Source organism: Phaenicophaeus curvirostris, chromosome 3 (assembly GCF_032191515.1).
Source record: "Phaenicophaeus curvirostris isolate KB17595 chromosome 3, BPBGC_Pcur_1.0, whole genome shotgun sequence".
In the NCBI taxonomy this organism is placed as follows: domain Eukaryota; kingdom Metazoa; phylum Chordata; class Aves; order Cuculiformes; family Cuculidae; genus Phaenicophaeus; species Phaenicophaeus curvirostris.
In genome coordinates, this window is record NC_091394.1 from 42559940 (window position 1) to 42579827 (window position 19888).

At 41.8% G+C, this 19888-nt stretch overlaps 1 protein-coding gene across 6 annotated transcripts in view; it reads left to right on the top strand.

The window, feature by feature from the left end:
* The window catches only part of NFATC1 (nuclear factor of activated T cells 1), a 119970-nt gene that overhangs the window by 85311 nt on the left and 14771 nt on the right, over positions 1-19888 (top strand). For 3 of the 6 annotated variants that reach the window (XM_069853770.1, XM_069853771.1, XM_069853775.1), the window contains exon 9: positions 461-1144. In XM_069853770.1, coding sequence (XP_069709871.1) covers positions 461-1144 — 684 coding nt within the window. Of the gene's footprint in view, positions 1-460; positions 1145-19888 lie in introns of those variants that run through there. The other 3 variants (XM_069853772.1, XM_069853773.1, XM_069853774.1) reach the window with 3 other exon arrangements.

Sequence of the window (19888 nt, forward strand, 5' to 3'; positions counted from 1 at the left end):
TGCAATTTTGATTTTCACTGAACTATGAAAGCCTCATCTCTACCTTATTATGCTCCAGTTTACTAAATGTGCAGGCGTTTATCAAATGGGCCATCAGTAGCTGTAGAAATGCAGTAGTATATCCAAGTTAAAATTCTTGCTTTGATTACTACAAATCCGTGGAGCCCTTGGGTCCAAAGCTTCCACTGAAGCACAGCTGTTTGCAAATAGATTTTTATAGCACATTAGTGCTGGAGGAGAGTCCAAAGAAAATAGTCCTTTTCAATATTAGAACCAGCTGTGACTTTCTTGTGCCGATGACTCATTCTTTTTTTTTTTATAGGGTGGGAGAACTAGAAAAAAATCACACAGAGTCTTATTCAACACGTTGTTTGTTTTGCAAAGGGTATCCTAGCCACAAGCCAACTTGATCATACCAATACACAACTCATGTTTATTTGAAACTTTTTTCTTTTAACAGTTCCAATTATAAAAACAGAGCCCACAGATGACTATGAACCTGCTCAAACCTGTGGACCAATGAACCAAGGCTTAAGCCATCTTTCTAAACCATACTACAGCCAGCAGATCATGATGCCTCCTGATCCTGGTTCCTGCCTTGTGACTGGCTTTGCCTCCTGTCAGCAGCAAAATGCTGTGATGTCACCATCTCCCAGTGCAAGCCCCAAGCTGCATGACCTTTCATCCTCTCCTTACAAGTGCATCCACAACCCAGGCCACAGCCACCTCGGACTTCAGCAGCCCACTGGAGGTGTTCCCATCATACAGGAAGTGCCAAGGTCTATAGTTGTGCATCCAAGCTCCCCCGAGCAATCATCTCACATCATGCTGCAGCCGCAGGTGAGTCAACATCTGAGCAGTAGCTGTTCCCTTGGTTATCAACAAACACTCTGTCCCAACAGTCCCTCTTCTCCAGTTCCATCTGTTACCCAAGAGCCAACCTATTTGCAGTCCTGCAGTCCAACTCACTCATCCATAATGGGTCAACAGCAGCAGCAACTGCCGAAGGTTCACAGAAATGAATCTCCAACAACCCAACCACTGTCATTGCCAGAGTTGCATGAGGAAAGTAATAATTTGGCCCCTATTCCTGTAATGATCAAGCGAGAACCTGAGGAATTGGACCAGATGTACCTGGATGATGGTAAGTCTTCCACAGCATAGGTTTGCATTCAACCATGTTGCTATATCAGTGAGTTCCCTTAACTTCCTCCTCCTTTTGAATCTTGGTGGAAAAAAGTTCAATTAACAGCCTGGTGGAATGATGCAGACTTTTGCTTGGATTGTCTCTGTACGGGAAAGGGTTTAATTTTGTTTGCTATAATGAAACCTTAGTATCTAAGCATTAAATGCTGTTAGTTACTGTGGAGCTAGCTGCATGACCGATAGCTGTGTTGCAGTAATCTTAACCATATGGTCTGGGCTTATGCCCATGCCAGTGATCTGTGGAACTGCAGGGTAAACATATTTAACATTGTCACATCCATAAAGCAGTGAAACATCAGATGTGCAAATCGGTTCACTGGAACTAAATGATAAACTGCTCTCTCTCAGTTGAGAAGGTTCAGATTGAAATGGAGGCACATCTTTCAGCATAACTTTTCAGTCTGGTGCCATCTGATGTGAAGACTAATTTTTCCTTTACCTTTTCTAAGGTATCCAAAGATTTATTAGTCAAATGCAATGAAAGGAATAATCTGGAATGTGATTATGTGACCTCACTGTACTGTCATTTAGCACTTGCTGCTAAGTTTCCCAGTAGTATTCTGGACCCTCACCTTACTGCAGTGAGATCCATTCCAATAGCCACATAACTTTATATAACATACCGTGCTATTTGAAGAGTAAATGCTTTTGGAATGGCTGCATTGAAACTAACTGGTGTCAAGGAACGTTTGAATGTGATTGTCTTTCAGGTAGAATCTAAAGACAATTCATTGCATTGTTTTGTAAGAAAAAGACATTTAGTCATTCTGTTTTAAACAGAACTGTTTTAAACTTACTGAATTAGGATTACAAGTGGATGTTTTGGAGCTTCAGTAGTTATTTTTGCTTTTCAACTCTAGGAAAATTATTTTTTCTTAGCAGAAGTTATTATTGGTTACATGATAGACAGATCTAAGGAACATTTCCTAATTAGGAGTTCAATTCACTAGGGGTTTTGCACAACACATCTTTTGTGACGAGGTTTTCTTTGTACAGCGTGCATTTTTACCAAGTATCTATGCTAAAAGGAGCAAGATTTCAACAACTGAAAGAAGTATACACAAACCAAAAGAAGCCATGCCCGGATTTTGGTTTTGAGAGAAACCAGAAGTTATCTATGGAAGGAAAAGAATACAGATAAACTCTAAACCTAGTCTATAGCGTCCTTCTAGAAAAGCACAAGAAGCAGGCAGTCCTTCTGTGTTACATCTCCAAAATCCATCAGCCACTTCTCTGATGGCAGTACGAAAACTGCCTTTGGCTAGTCTTTGCTGGAGAGATGAGACTGTGGCTCAGGGATGAAAGGTGAAGCTCCTCAGTCATGTCTACTTCAGGTTTCTCCTGGAGGAATGCAGGAACTTTGCTACCACGCAGTCTGAGAGGGAGATCTTTTTTTCAGCAATGATCATTCTCTCTGACAAAGCATAAATGGTTTAGCCTTACCTTTACCTTTAGCCTTTAGCTCTTCCATCCTCTCTTCTGGACACACACACACCCCCACACGCGCACCAGTCCTCTGATAGATAATCTGACAGAAAAAAATTGCGTATGTAGTTCCAAAAAACTAAACACCACCAGTTCCTGCTAAGGGTGGTAATCAGAAATTATAACCAGAGGAAGCCCCTTCTCTATGTCTGAACTGAAATTAAGATTTGCCTCGGGGGTCACACTGGTGGTTATGTAACCCATGTGAGCTGCCCTTTCCCATCCATGGCTTGTCTCATTGCCTGAAGAAAAGATCATCCATTTTATATTTTGTGTTAACAAAATAAAGCCTTTGTAGAAATCAGGATCTTGCACTTAGCCACATGTTTTTGCTGCTTCCTTTGAGTCATATCAATTGATTACGGAGCAGTAGAGCAGGCTAATAAAAGATTAACCTGCCAAATGCAGCAAAACCCACGTAAGTCTCCACAGGGTCAGCTCACGGAACCACATCCCCTGGGTCCAATAGCTGGGTCCAGCCCACAAGAGGGGCAGAAAGCCTGATGCTGTGGGTGAGGGAGTGCAGTGGGGCAGCTCTAGGTGGCAACAGCCCATCCATAGGCCAGAATAAATGAGACTTGAAGACACATCTGATGTCATTTTATTTTCCCCAGCAACTATCTAATCACTTCACCCTGTCTTAGTAAAAAATCCCCTTCCTATGCTTACCTGTTAGTTATAGAAGGATAACAGCTGGGCTGCTTTGCAGAGTCTCGCAGGGCAGTCTGGCCACTGTGGTGACTACCTGAAAACCACCAGTAATTGCTCCTGGTATTCCTGTAGGTGCTGTACATTGAGATCTGTGTTGAAAAGGCAAAGCATTCCATGTATGCAATGCCTTTGTGACTGATATCATTTGTCTCAGACCTCTGGTCATAACTCTGGAATAAGTGAGAATGTTTTTTGCAGAGTGGGTCATACTGAATAAAAGCAACTCCTTTTTCTTATGCTAGATATTTACTTTTTTTAATAAGAGCTTTTAAGTCATTGGCATTGTTTCTTGTTAGTATCATATCCATCTTAAAGTTTTTTCCTGAGTGGGTTATCTGTGCTTTATGGTCATATTCTGAAAATATCAAATCATACCTGTGAGTAAGGACAGTTACTCTTTTTTTTTTTAAGATTTTTCCTCTACCTCTTTATAACTTGTCATCTCAGTGTTTCAGTTCAGATCCCTTCATACAGCATGATTTAAACTTTTTTACAGTATTTTTTCAACCTTTGCATCTGTGAACAATATGAAAGCCACAGAGAGGTCACATGTCCATGACTGCTTTCTTTGCCTGCTACTCTAAGTTGGTATACCAACTCTTTCCCTCCTGCTTAAAGTAATTTAAAAGTAATGAAATATTTTAATGACATGAAAAATTAAATTCTCAAAACATTTCTCCATTAAAAAAGTGTATCTTCACGGTGTCTTGTAGCTATTTAGTACCTCCACTTTTACCTGAAAGTAAAGAAATGTGAGGCATAGACATCTAACATACTCATGGGACTACCAGACAAATAAAATGTCCAACTGGCTATGCCAGATTATATTTGCTAAAATTTTAGTTGCTTGTTTACCACCTTGGGGAGGTTTGATTTATGTATCTAATACACACATAGCAATCTTGGACCAGATATAAACGGAATTTTTTTGGTTGTATGGGATCAAAGCAATATTCATTCCTTTTGGTCTGGAATATCTCCAAATATAGAGCATCTATACTGCAGAGTATAGATGGAAAAAAACAGTCAGTAAGTTTATATAAATAAATATCCTATATATGACATTTTTCTGCTTCAGTAATGGTGGGCAGCTGAAGTGATATGAAGGGAACACCCAAAGATACTTCCATTTTGGCAAATAAGTTTCAGTCTTGGAAATCTTGTTTTAGAGAAAAATCTACAGTAGCCACCTGCCTGCTCGTTAATGGTGCTGTCCATTTTCAATATGTGGATATATTATTCAACATGTAGAACATATTTAAAACTCATGCTGTAAAGTGTTACCTGATATATTATGGCTATTCTCTTGATATTGAAAGGTACCTGGCTTGTATACCAGTGCTTGTTTAAAGTAATTCTGAGTTCAGCCTCCTGACAAAGATTATGGCTAACTCCCTATGCTGCTTTCACAACAAGATTTGATTAAAAGTGGTTGAAATGTGACATTTTTGCCTGGTTTTGCTCCTCTGGGACCCCATGGTCCTTTGCAGCAGTGGTGTCTCCTGTCCTCCCTGCCAGAAGCTCTTGCAGTAATCTGCAGGGTGCTGAAGCACCCTGGCAGAACACGCCAGGGCTAACGCTGGCTCCATGTGCCTCGTCCACCCCTGCCTTAGGCACTGAAGGTTACGTGACATTCCCCTTTCAGATCAAACCCAAGAGCAGTGTGGGTTGCAAGGGTGGTAGAGCTCATGGAAACTCCTTAGGCAGGCAAGCTTGAGGAACCTCTTCAGTTCAAGTCCATGCAGATAATTGTTTTTAAGAAAAAATTACAGAGATGATGAGTGTAATATGATGTTTGAGACGTGAAGTGCATTGACTGAAGAGATGACCAGTTTTGGGGAGCTATAGGCTGTTGAGAATTCTTCCTGTTTCCTTGAACCAGTCATTCTTTCAAGGAAATATGAGGATTTATTTAATTTGTATCTCATGTTTGAACATGCTCCACTCTCCAGCCCTCTAACTAGGGCTTGGGTGAAAAGCTATGGTAGTACTCTTGAACTAACCCTGCTTCTTTTCTGTTGACCAGGGCAGGTCATATATTTTTTTCAAATTTTAAGTGTTTTTCTTAGTTGTAGAAGAAACTGCAAGCCAGAGGCAGTGGTGTGTAAGTTCACACAGCTTTCAGGATGTTCAGGCCAATGGGAGCCCATCAAGCTCACAACAGGAGATGCTAGAAGTGACTTAAAATCACCTTCCTTATCCCCATTTCCCTTTCCTGGACCTAGTGTAGCTTGGGTGTAACACACAACTGAGCTCCAAATATTTTATTTCACCAGGATGCAGAGAGTTCAATTAGGCATGCTAATGCCAAGAAACATTTTTCCAGGTTGTAACTGGCACTCCCACAAGCTATTACATTTTTTACCTGCAGCAGAATGACATTCAGTTGTGAAATTATTTCCTGCCATTAGAAACATCAAAGAAAGTTTTCTTTACAGATGAAAATTAAGCTGTTTTTAAATACCAAGTGGGAAGCACATGGGGACTAACAGGAAAATAATGTGTGCCTTAGTTTCTCAGCAGATTTCAAAGTAGATTGTACACACAGTGATTGCATTTGTTAATGCGCAAAAATTTACGAAAGTGTTTTTTAATTCAAAGCAAAGCAGCATTCTGGAGGATCCTTTAATAAAGGTATGCTTGAATACTGAAGCTGAAGATGGTCTTGGCTTCTTTGAGCTTTGCCTGGCTTCTAGTCTCAGCTTTTGAGATGCATACTCAGCCACACTGAAATCAGCAGCATCCTCCCATTGCGGGCAGTGGGGCCAGAGTTCCACCTGCCATTGAAAAAACTGTTTTCCAAAATGCCTCGAGTCCTGTGTACATGCCAGAACTGGAATTACAATATCTGAAAGACAAATCTCTTGTCTGAAGTTCTGTGTATTAATTCAGCCTCTTCTCTCCACACGGACACTTTCATAAAGGCCTCTGTCCTGATCTGGACTTGATTGGATCTATAAATCTTTGTGTAGTACAATGAAAATGCATAGGCCGTAAGTGAAAGTATCTGATGTTTAGATATGTGGCTAACAGAGAGTATCAGAACCACATCATCATCTTTTTTAAAACAAGGAGGCTTTTGTTCTTGTGATTGTTTTTGCGTAGCTGTGAGTTTTATAGCTCCATACCAATGAATGCTCTCATTGCAACTTTTATTTTACTCTGAAAAGGTAAATTGGGAGCATTAAGCCCGCAGTAAGTATGTAAAAGTGGTAAAACCACAGGTAAAGTGTTACTGAAAGCTGCAATCCTGCCAGCTATTTCATTTTAAACATGGTTCTTTTAAAAATAACTTTTGCAGTAAAAGCTGTAACTCCTGGATGTAATATGAGCTATTGCTAATGTCATTCCCATGAATTGCTTACAGTGTTGAACTGTTAGATGTCTGACAAGTCCATATATCTCCTATACCGTATATATGAAAGTTTTTTGCCTCTAAACCATATGTTCTTTTTTTTACTCCTCTGTATTCTTCAGATGCACGTGGTTTGGTGATATAGTTTATTTGAACAGGAACCATAGCAGACAGAATTATTCTTTTGCTGAAATGTATCCTTTTTCATACATCTCAGCTTCATGATTAAAGTGGTTGGCTCTCAAGGCATTAAGTTTAGTCTGCTGCTGCCACAATTATGCCTTTGAAAATTCCTGAGTGCACTCAGTGATTTCCAGTAGTCCAGATGTCATTAGAACAACATGCAGGTAGTCTGCAAAGTCCGGTAACACTGTCTACACTTTGGTCTGGCTTGGGCAAGCTTTTCTCTCCCTTCCTCTTGGCCAAGCTTCACAGCTCTGGGAGAAAACAAATAGCTTTCCTCATGGAAAGTTTTACTTAATCTGGCATGGTGCCTGAGCCTAGACCCTCCTTGTCTCTAATGATGATTCAAAGCATACATGCTACTGTGATAAAACATGCTGAGTCGTTAACATTTGGTGCTTGGGTTGTACGGGATGAGTAAGGGAGGAATGAAGTAACACACTCATGAAAGACCTTTGGGGGACTTGCACATCTGGGTTTCAGTGGTATCCTTTTACATGAAACTGCACACCTGCCAGATCAGGTTTTGCTGTTTCTAGCGCGTTTGCTGAATTGGGTCTCTCTGGAAGCCCACTAGAAGAAAGCTTTCAGACGAGCAGCTGACTGGACTAAGTGTCACTTCTGTTTTCTCCAGTCTCAGGTGTGCAGTTGCCCACAGAGCAGACCTGTCTACCTTTTAGCTGCAGTATGCTGTGAAATCTGACAGTGAACTTTGCTTTCTTCTGAGATCAGCAATTAGATTTCCAGGGTGGTCCTTGAGTCTCAGGCTTTCAAGGAAGTTTCTGGTCCATTCACAGAAGTTCTGAGTGCCTCCACTCTCATTCCGTGATGGCAGAAACTGGTGGAGAGAAAAAGAGGCTCGCCAAGCAATGGGAAAACTGCAGAAATCAGCAGGCAGTGCTTTGCAGTGTTTTGATACTCAAGACTACTTGTAGTGTCGAAAACCTAGCATTTGCCTGGTGTGCATCTGCATGCACACCTTCATGTTAAACATTTTAAGTCATTAAGTTTTCAGCTGAAGCTGTGTTGCACTCTGTCTTTTCAGCTAAGAGCCAGCTTCACACTGCAGCGCAGCTGTGCCATCAGCTGGGGAAGAGTCTGTGCCATCAGCTGGGGAAGAATTTCCTTCTCACTCCAATGCCTGATTCATTGTCCCATTTCCATAGTAATGATTGTTGGCATTGCTGTTTAAAATGGTAAAGGTTTTATGGGTTATTTTCTCTAAGTTTTCTTTGGCAACTGGAGGAGAAGAAGGTGCTGTATCTGAGCCTTGGTAACATTTACATCTGCTTTTAAGCCTGGAGGAGTGCCAAGGAAAATACGTGGCTTGCAGAAGCACAAGCTTCATGAGGAAGCTTTGTTCTGATGCGATTCATTTTAGGAATATGTTGTTTGTTTGAAATGTTTCTGCTGAGTGGTCAAGTGTGGCTGCATGGCTTGTGTACAGCCTCCATGTTCTCCTGTCCTGAACCTGTCCTGACTAAACACTTCTGGGGAAGTTGTTATAGAAAACCCCTCTCCCCCAAGGAGCAGAGGATTTCACAGACTCCTGCTGCGTCTCAGCAGATCTGGGTTGAAGTAAGGCGTTAGCTAAGCCCAGCAAACACATACATGTCAGAGGAAGCACTCTCATGAGTAAACTCCCTGACTTCACGTACAACGCTCTTGGCTGAGTGCTGGCAAGCTGTAGTGTTGCTAGATCGCAGAGCAGTGAAGGGACTGCCTCTGCTCCCACTTAAGTCAATAACACCATTCCCTTTGGGTTTCTTGGGAACAGGACCAGGCATATGGCTAGTAGCTAAAACACATAATAGCCACATTCATTGAAATCTGGTCGCTGATAGGCGGAGGGAGTCTTTTCTACCAGACTTCTGCATGGCATAGTTAATTGGTTCATCTGCATCTGCTGGACATCTGAAGCTCAGTCGTGGGCCCGATAGCAGCTTGACAATCACAGTTCAGAGCGGGCTGCTTGATAACCTGGCTCCTGGTCTTTCCTCCTCTCCAAGGAACTAATGCTGATTATAGCCAAAGGGGGCACCCAGGCTTTCCACACCAGGCTTATCTCCAGGCTAGGAGGAAGCTTGTGAAAAAAAGCAGACCCTCAAAATGTGCCTTTTCTCCTCTGTCTCTGAGGAAGCCTGCAAAGTCTGGACATTGAAAATACCTAGAAACAGTTGGTGAGTAAGAAATACAGTAGGAAAACCGTGGTCCTATTCCTTATTGGCCAGCCTGACTGGGTTTGTCTGCAAACCAGAGAGCTGCACCAGCCATCTGCCTGCTTTACAAGGCTTCACTTTGTTGTTAAATCTTCTACAGTTTGCACACTTTGAAGCCTACTGCAAGACAAGTATCAGAAAGTGAAGTGAGATAGTGCTGCAAGTGTATCAAAATTCCCAAACTGTATTGTCCCTGAGCACATGAATTGCAATATGAGCACTCAGACAACCTTGAAAAGCAATGCCACAGGCTATCTAAGTCCATAATTAGTGGATTAAATTCTTGGGCCCTTACATAGTTATAGCTCATGTTATCCAAGCATCGTGTGTGCACAGGAACATTCCTCACTTGCCTTGCCTTAGCAAAACTAAAGCATGATTTTTCTACTTAATTTTGGCCCTTCTGCAGCCATGTGAGAGTGCAGAAGACAAGATTTGACTCTTCACGTCTGTGCTGTCCAGATTGCTCTTGATGTTAGATTTCTGTGGGAGCTAGGGCTAAAGATTTATTCTGTTTCGTAACTGTTGTGATGACTTTGGGGTTGCAGAATAGATATTACAGTAGATCTTAAGAACCAAATTTGATACCCTAGGAGCAGCAGTCAGTTCTTTTTCTAGTGCGTCAGGGAAAATATGTGTTTCATTGTCACCTCATAAGCAAAGTCTTCTGCAAATTAATTAAGAAGTAGAAAAAATGCTGGTTTGGGTCACAGGAGAAGCCTCCCAATATATAAAGCTGAAGAATATTTATTTTAACTTTTATTTCTATTCTGTATATGCAAATCCATATAATGTATATGTGTGCATATATGTGTGTGCACACATACAGAGACATATATGTAATGCGCTATAAGACTTAGTATACTAATTATTTTGCTTCTTCGAAGTTACTGTGGGCGAGAGTGAAGTAAGTCTTTTCTACTCATGACTGACTTCTTTGAAAATCCTGCAGGTGCCTGCTGAATAAAACCTTTTAGAAACATGAGGTCAGGTGGAAAGCCCATCCTGTGGACCTTCTGTTGTGTAGAGTTAGTTTCAGTACTGAAATGCCTGTTGCATCTCTAAAGTCTGGCTCCACGCTGCTACAAGCCTCCGAGCTGAAGTTGTCACTACTGCTAAATGTTTCTCAGGCATCTGAGGTTTTGCTATATGGCTATTCTTTTGGAAGACAGAAGCAACTGGTAAAGATGATGTCTTTGCTATTAGTTGACTTTTTTTTCCACTGTGATAACTCTATTCCACTGTGCTCCAGGCTGCTCTTGGACTTAGCTATTCACTTGAAGGCTTTCACCTCAGAGCATCTGCATAAGCCATTAACAACTTCCTCAAGCATCTTCTTATAGCTGTATGTCTCTGGGTCAGTACTACTGGGAGGTTCAAATATGCTTCTCAATCTAAAATGACTATGTGTGAATTGTCATATAGAAAGAGGTTAGCAGAGAAACTGTTCCTGACCTTTTTCAATTAGGCGTACTCCTGTTTATTTTTTTTCTTCAGAGAAATTTCCCCAACTCATTGTTAACCATTGCATGAGATGATATAGAGCTGTCCCTTGGGCCCTAGCAGTCAAAGGTTAGAGCTTCCTGAAGTTGCTAGAATTGATACAACACAAATTCAGATTTTGCAGAAAAAAAATGATTCTAAGCTCTGGCTAGATGTACCTCACCCAGACACTGCATGAGATCTCTTTGAAAGAAAGGGCCTTCAGCAATGGAGATGGCTGCTCTATTTCAGTCTCTGAGTTCCTGGTAACTTTGAAAGAGTTCATGGGGATTCTCGCTTGTTTTTTTTTTGTCCACATATAGAATATGTTAGTGTGAGGAAAGACCTCATTGCAAAAGGAAAAGAAGCAAAACTGATTCCAGGGCAAAAAGTGCCATCAACCACAGGGAGACTATGCTTTTTGCATCAGTGGACAAACACAGCAATAATGGCTACTTTGGAGAACTTCCCAGGAGTTGTTGCACTATTTCCAGAAACCCAGGCTGGATCTTTACAGGCTAGACTGCACCACTGCTGGCGTTTTAAACCATAGGCTCACAGTTGGACATACTGTGTCAGATCACCACTTGGTAGGAACCTGTAAACCTGCAATTTTGCCAGACAAACTGCTGGTTTCTGCCCTATTTGGCTTATAGCCAGAATTGTAGTGATAAGGGTGACCATCTCCTTTAGAGACAGAGGGTTTGTACTTACCTTTTGCAATACAATTTCCCTGATATTTCACACTAATTCAGTGGTAAACTAAGGTCCTGAAGTGGAATCATTAATGCTGAAGTCAAGGAAAGGTTTGCTAGAGGAATATGCTAATGTGAAACAATCTTCTTGCACTGTTTTAGTTGCTAGTTTACAGGTCCAGAGATAGCTACAACTATCAGTTGTGTTGGTGCATACTTGCTGTCAGAGTCAGATCCAAGACCCCCAGTTGAAGCAGAGGCTCTGCATGGGTCCGCGCCATGGCAAGGAATCAGCACAGTTGCGGGATTTGGGTCCTTTGTGACAAGTGCAGGCAAGTGCATGTGTGTGTATACATTTATTCTATTTGGGGAACAAACTAAAAAAATAGAAGCTTTCTCATGATGCTGTAGCACAGTTAGCAAGCACTTTAAATTTTCTGACGTAGGTTATGACTGTGAAACTACCTGGTGTAATTAGAGTGAAACAAGGCTTGAGAAAAAGAGAAATGAGAGGGAAGTTAAATATAACATCCTCATAAAAAAAAAAAAAAGACTAACAAAGATGAATTTTGGACGAAAAGGGGAAAGGGTGGGTGTGGGTGTGAGAGAGGAGTTTCTCTAAAACTGAAATGGTACAAATGAGTAGTAAGAGCCCAGGATTTGACTGCCATGGAAAAGTGTATCTAAAGAATGCCTCACTTTGCCTCAAAATAATTTAAATATAAAGAAAAACAAGGGGAGAGGATTAAATGAGCAATGTGCTCATTAAACTTTTATATATATATATGTGGAGAGAGTTTATCTGAGCAGTAAGCTTAAGCCTGTCAGTTTGTCTGTATTGATCTATGGTCAGATGATTGCACCACATGGAGGTAGGAGATTTTGGTGGCCCAGATCTGCTGAGGCAGGACCCTCAAATAACCCTAGAATTTCTTTCCATGCTTATTGCCAAGTTTTCTAAGGAGCAAGGAAAGGGCCACAGTGCTGCGACTGAATGGAGTGAGCTTCTGTAGGGAGCACAAAAAAACCCTGAGAAATATGGGCAAAAAAGAAGGGTGTGGGAGGTGCTCCTTGAGTAAATAGTCATGTCATCTGAATTTAGGGAGAAATTTTCATATCAGTTTTAAGACTTAGCATGCAATGTAATAGAGCATTCAATAAAAATGAGAAAAATTAAAAAATATTATCCAGTGCCTCTTCTCCAGTTAGAAATTACCCAGAAAAAAGTAGTTACAGAATCAACCTTTGCAGCCTTTGAAAGGTGGTATTCAAATTATATTTAGGACATGATCCAAATGCCACGAAATTTTTTTCCATCAGCTTCTATGGATGTACTAAAACAGGATATGTTAACTTAGGGGAAATAATAACAGAGTGAATGGAAGATTCACAACAGATTATGAATCACTCTATTAAAGAATCAGTTACAGCCAGATATTTATATAAAGACAGAGAAGTAGCAAAAAAAAAAAAAATTTGAACTAACAAAAATTAGAACATCTGCTAAGTTTCCGAAGCTATGTTTGATATTAACTTGGGAAAAGCACCTGGACTGAATGGTGTCTCATCAAAAATTTGTGTTTCCAGACTAAAATCACTTTGATACTTAAAAAAAATAAATCATCTGCTCAACCAAAAGAGGAAACTTCTCTCTAAACCCTTCCCTACTGCTAAATGTTGTTACGGGGACTATCACCATCTTAAATGAGAGAATCAACAAAATGGAAATACTTCTGTAGGACCCATTCTTTTGTGAATTGTTAGGGTCTAGTACCAGAGGTTCTACCCTGCTGGCTGCAATACACAAGCTGCACCTTCTGCCTCGATGAACTGGACCCACTGTTGTATAACAGTACATTTAGCTAACAATACAGTAGCCTTTATTTTTATGAAAAATGTTTCGGATTCAAGCACTCAGAGGAGAGTATGAAAAGTGAGCAGATTTTTGGTAGGGATGCCATATTTCCTTCCAAGGAATCTACAAATGGATGGACCATTTCTTTGGTTGTTAAGTGAGTATTCAGAAAATCTGCTTTCTGAAGCAAAATTTTTTCTCAGTCAGAAAGTGGTAGGAGACAGGACTGCCTGTTACGTCATGTGAGTTGTGACCCTAAAAAAGTTTGGTTAGCCAGCTAGAGATCATCCAGCTGTATACCTGATGTTTCAGTGGCTATAGTTATGGTTTCTCTGATGATGAAATCTAGATTTCTGCAACAGTCAACGTAATTTCTCTGTTGTCAGTTAAGACCTTATTTCAGGGAGGAGCTGACAGGTGTTTATGATGCCAAATGAGGCGATATCATGCTTTTTGTTGTGCATGGTCCCTTGAGATGCCTCCCTTCTGACAAATGTTAGTGTTCAGTAACTTGTCTAAAGATAGAATCAAATTTCATATGAAAAACTTTCATTGAGGGGAAGCACCACTGCAGTGTGAAAACCCCAAACTTTGGTGCACTAAAATGATTGGAAGAATTCTTCTTTAAGATATCTAAATAGGAATATTTCTCATAACATGGAAAATATTTCTAAATTTTACATTGCTACTGCAAAATGAAAACCTTAGAGTGGGAGAACTTACCTTTGGTTACTGTTGATAGAGACAACTAGATTAGATCAGCATAGATCCATCTAGGTACAGTGCAGCTCCACTGAATTCTACCTGTTTGGACCCTAAAGTAATTTATTTAAGAACAAATGTGCTAGCTGCAGGGAAGATTCTTCTAGCTACATCGTTACGTGAGATTACTCCATTTTATATACAAGCAGACATTTCTGAGTATCTTTTCCTCTACAGACTTCTATTTATATTATGTATCCGTATCTCACATGCCAATGGAAATACGGAAAGGAGATTAATTTGTATGAATGGACTTCCTAAATTTCATGATTTACCAGTAATGAAATCCTGGTTTGCAGAATGAGAAATAATAGGGCTTTTCCAAAATATCTTAATCCTTGGCTATGATTAGTGACATAAAATGAACCATTCTTTCCTATGTGTCTAAAGTCCAAGTTGTGCTCCATGAAGCTATGTGATGTTCTTTCCAGTCTCATGTCAGTAAATAATTGCAGTTCTGCTCTTTAGTCTGTCTCTGACCTTTGTTATGCTTGCCTTTCCTGAATAAAAGCTGAGAAGACAGATTGATCTCCTTCTGTGATCTTATCTAGTCTAGTGTGAAAGTTCATTAATCCTGCTCCCAAATTCCTTAACCAGTTTGCTATAAGTGTACTACTCTATAAGACTATGTAATACAGAACAGCCATAACAGTGCTTAAAACAGGATTAGGCAATACCTCATGTTTTCTAACAACTCCTCTACTTTTGCAGAAATACAAATTCACTTTCTTTATATTGTCAAGGGTCTTTTTTCAGGCTTTATGAGTTTAGTCTAGAATATCGTCCAGTCTATGGCCGATTTGTGTAATTCTAGTTGTTAGTACCTGAACGTGAACCAAAGATATTTTGTATTTTAAGAAGTCTCTTTAGGGGATGGGACAAACCAAGTAGCTTAACATCATCTTGTTTTAACAGTTAAAAATTGGCAACCGAGCTGTGTAGTCAAGCAAACAAAGGGTTTTTATGCCTAGATAAATGTTTTAGAGTCTGGAAAAGAAAAAACACATGCAACTAAAACCCTGTGTATGGTTCTCCACTATTCTCTAGAAAGCAGATAGGGCTCTAGGATCAAACTGTACCCACACACATGCATTAAAGCCAACAGACTGAAGTAAACACAGAGATGTGGCTGTCCTCTTTGAGTGGTAGAAATCAGAAATCTGCTGACATAAAGAGGTTGTGTATGCTTCAAAATTCAGGCAAAATAAGAGGAAAGATCTACTTGCTTTTTTTTCTTTTGCCTATCAACATTACGCTTCAAATAATGTTTAGGGAGTAATAGGCAAAATAAGGTGTTTACAAATGCAACAATTGATTCTTTCCTGCCAAGCTATGAGACCTTGTGCACCTGTAGGCCACTTTTACATATCTGCTTGTGTTTAATAAGAACTTGATGCAAAGCCCATTAAAATAAATATGTATTCTTTCATTGTCTTCTATGCTCTTTGGATCAGGCTCCAACTTAGAATCATGAGAATCTATCTCTTAGTGCTCTTAAAAGAAGTCCTACATTAAAATAAGTAATGTGTGAAAATCTCTAATACTAGATGAAAAATTAAGGGCCCAAAAGTTGATTCAGACACAAGTTATAGTTCCCAAAGTAACTGTAAAGGATTATATTACATGAACACATAAAGGTGAATAGCAAATACAATAATCTGAAATACTGTCTGTATTTTACATGTAGTGTGACTGACTTGCAGGGTTTTAAGAACCTTCACTTTGGTTGTTTGGGTGTGCTTATATTTAAAGCAGTGTTTGTATTGGTTACAAGGCCTAGGCAGAGGGACCTCCAGGAGTCCTATGAAGCCAATGCACATTGAATAGTAGGTAAGTATATTTTCGTTGAATGCACTGTGCCTTTTTCTGTCCCCCTTTATGCCAGCAGGAAGGAGAAATTTCTCTGCTGGAGTGGTTGTCATACAGGTATGTCCTCTTGAGTTGCTTTAGTCTTTTGTATGGTCTGTAATGAGACAATAACTACACTGCACCATGCATTCTCCATGGAATAATTTCAACAATTTCCTATTTTCTGCAATGTTTTTCTCTGAAGGGCCTTCTTCATCTGTGAAAAGCTTTCTGTTGCAGCTCTCTGTAGACATTCATGACAAAGAGAAAGCATGAAAGCTTCTAGGGTAGAACATTCATCCTTGCTTATCTGGCCCTCAGAGACATTAGCTAATCAAGGCATGATATTCCTTACAAAAGGACAAGTGCTGTAACGCTACCTCTGTTATCCCAGTGAACATGAAGACTTATCATTCCCACGGCCATTTTACAGGGTTTGTTTTCTTCTGACAACAACATCCACAGCCTTTGGTGCTATCAATGCCAACAATGAATCTGATGCTAGCTCTGTGTGTTATCAGCTCCCTAATAACTGCTGTTATCAGCTCCCTAATAACTGCTCTTTGGGGTGGGCTTTTTTTTTTTTTCTTTCCCACTGCATTTGTGAGAATTTGTCTCCTGGAGCTCCTGTCTATCAGGCCCCTGCAGCTGCTGTTGTTTTAGATATGGCAGGATGTAGGTACCGGAAAACAGCAAGAGCTTACAATGCTCAGAAGAATCTAGAAATTCCTCTGATTTACCCCAGGCTCTGGCTCCAATCAAAGCCAGTTGCAAAAAAAAAAAAAAAAGAAAAAAAGACAAAGGAGGCAGGGGGTGTTGGCGTGGGGAAAGCCCAAGCTGACAGCAGTGTCTGGGCTGCGAGTGTCAGGAAGAAGAGTTTTAGCCAGCCCCTTCTGTGAGCTACGAGGGAGAAGCCATTCTGAGCTGACAAGGGAAGGCGCCCTCCTGGACTTGCTGTTTGTGAACAGAGAAGGCCTTGCGGGAGATGTGATTGTTGGAAGATACCTGGAGCAAAGCGATGATGAGATGGTAGAATTCTCAGTTATAGGTGAGGTGAGGAGGCGGGCTAGCAGAACAGCCACATTACACTTCCAGAGGGCAGACTTTGGACTGTTCAGAAGGCTGGTTGACAAAGTCCCATAGGAGACAGTCCTTAAGGGCAAGGGAGCCCACAAGGGCTGGGTGCTCTTCAAGAAGGAAATTCTGGCAGTGCAGGAGCGAGCCGTCCCCATGTGCCAGAAAATGAGCCAGTAGGGAAAACAAACAGCTTGGTTGAGCAGGGAGATCTGGGTGGACATCAAAAAGAAGAGGAATGTCTGAACTTTGGAAGAAGAGACAGGCATCTTGGGTGGACTACAGGGAGGAAGTGAGATTGTGTAGAGAAAAAATCAGGAGGGCTGAAGCCCAACCAGAGCTCAGACTGGCCAATTCTGTGGAAGATAATAAAAAAAATCTTTCTACAGATACATCAATAGTGACAGGAGGACCAGGGAGAATATTCAGTCCTTAGTGGATGCAAAGAGAACAACTGTGACAAAGGATGAGGACAAGATTGAGGTACTTAATGCTTTTTTTGCTTCAGTCTTTAATAGTAAGGAAAGTTGTCTCCTGTGTGTACATCCCCAGGAGCTAGAAGGGCAGAACAAAGCTCCCATGATCCAAGAGGAAGTGGTTAGAGACCTGCTTGGCCAATTAGACACTCACAAGTCTATGGGGCCGGACGGGATCCACCTGAGGGAGCTGGCGGACATGCTTGCCAAACCCCTTTCCATCATCTTCCAGCAGTACCGGAAGACTGGGGAAGTCCCACTGGACTGGAGGCTGGCTGGTGTTGTGCCCATCTACGTGAAGGGTTGCAGGGAGGGTCCAGGGAACTACAGGCCTGTCAGTCTGACCTCAGTGCCAGTGAAAGTCATGCAACAGGTGATCTTGAGTGCTATCATGAAGCACATGCAAGAGAACAGGGTGATCAGGCCCGGTCAATGCGGGTTCATGAAAGGCAGGTCTTGCCAAACTGATCTGATCGCCTTCTATGACAAGGTGACCCACTTACTGGATGAGGGAAAGGCTGTGGATGTGGTCTTCCTGGACTTCAGTAAAGCCTTTGACACAGTTTCTCACGGCATTCTGCTTGAGAAACTGTCAGCCTCTGGCCTGGACAGGCGCACACTCTGCTGGGTGGAAAACTGGTTGGATGGCCGGGCCCAGAGAGTGGTGGTAAATGGTGTGAAATCCAGCTGGAGGCCAGTGACAAAGTGGGGTCCTCCAGGGCTCAGTGCTGGGTCCAGCCCTGTTCAAAGTCTTTATCAATGACCTGGATGAAGGCATCGGGTGCACCCTTAGCAAGTTTGTGGACGACACTAAGCTAGGTGGAAGTGTCGATCTGCTGGAGGGTAGGGAGGCTCTGCAAAGGGATCTGAACAGGCTGGACCGCTGGGCAGAGTCCAATGGGATGAGGCTTAACAAGGCCAAATGCCGGGTCCTGCACTTGGGGCACTACAACCCTTTGCAGTGCTACAGACTAGGAGAAGTCAGGCTAGAAAGCTGCCTGGAGGAGAAGGACCTGTGGGTGTTGTTTGGTAGATGGCTCAACATGAGCCAGCAGTGTGCCCAGGTGGCCAAGAAGGCCAATGGCATCTTGGCTTGGATCAGAAACGGCGTGACCAGCAGGTCCAGGGAGGTTATTCTCCCTCTGTACTCAGCACCGGTGAGACCACACCTCGAATCCTGTGTTTGGTTCTGGGCCCCTCACCACAAGAAAGATGTTGAGGCTCTGGAGCGAGTCCAGAGAAGAGCAACAAAGCTGGTGAAGGGACTGGAGAACAGGCCTTATGAGGAATGGCTGAGAGAGCTGGGGTTGTTTAGCCTGGAGAAGAGGAGGCTGAGGGGAGACCTTATTGCTCTCTACAACTACCTGAAAGGAGGTTGTAGAGAGGAGGGTGCTGGCCTCTTCTCCCAAGTGACAGGGGCAGGACAAGGGGGAATGGCCTCAAGCTCCGCCAGGGAAGGTTCAGACTGGATATCAGAAAATAAAATTTCACAGAAAGGGTCATTGGGCACTGGGAGAGGCTGCCCGGGGAGGTGGTTGGGTCACCATCCTTGGAGGTGTTTAAGGGTAGACGAGGTGCTCAGGGAAATGGTTTAGTGACAGATGGGAATGGTTAGACTCGATGATCCAAGAGGAGTTTTCCAACATGGCGATTTCTAGGATTCTGTGATTTTATGAAGCCCAACATGGTCGTGTGAGGTGGGGAGTGTTTGACTGGGAGCAGAGTTCCATGCTGCCATCAAGCACCCTCTTTTGCCAGCCAAGAAAACCCCTTCTTGCCTCCCCAGGGATGTGCTAAAAGCTTGTCCCTTTTTTATGTTCTCCCCTCTCGTGCCCAATGTGTGCCTGAAGCAGATCAGCTTACCCAGTCATCCGTCAGGCTCCCATATATGCTTTTAGCAGCATTTAGCAAAGACCGCCAGCCAGAAGTACTGGTGGAAAGTCACTAGAGTAACACTTACATCACTACTACTATTATTATTACTACCACTATTATTATTATTACAATAATTTTATAGGTCAGGTGGGATACTTCCTAATCTACTAAGCAAAAACATTTTTAGCTACTTTGGCCACCTTTTAAATCATGCTGACTCTGGAATAGCTTCTAAATGGAAAGAAAAAAAGAAGAAACAATGAAGAAAAACACCTCCAAACCTTTCAGTTCAGCAAGCAGTTTAGAAAAAGACCACCACTTCTGTACACAGACATATGTGGAAACAATACTACCTTTAGAACTGATTTTAATGAAGAAATCTTCTTTGACACAGCAGATAAGGAGGAAGATGTCCGCCCACAGACATTTCATACCATTAGCAATCTAGTTAACATCTGTAAATGTTTTAGGGAAAGAAATTACACTTTGAGACATTTCTTTTTTAATTACAGGCTCCAGATGAGATTTGTTAGAGCAGGGAAATGTATCCCATAGCGACTGATGTCAATAGCAAGCAGTCCCTAAAGCCAGCCAGGACTGGGAAAGCCATGCTGTTTGCTGCTCTTGGCACTGCTCCCTGCTTTCACAATGTCAGACTTAGA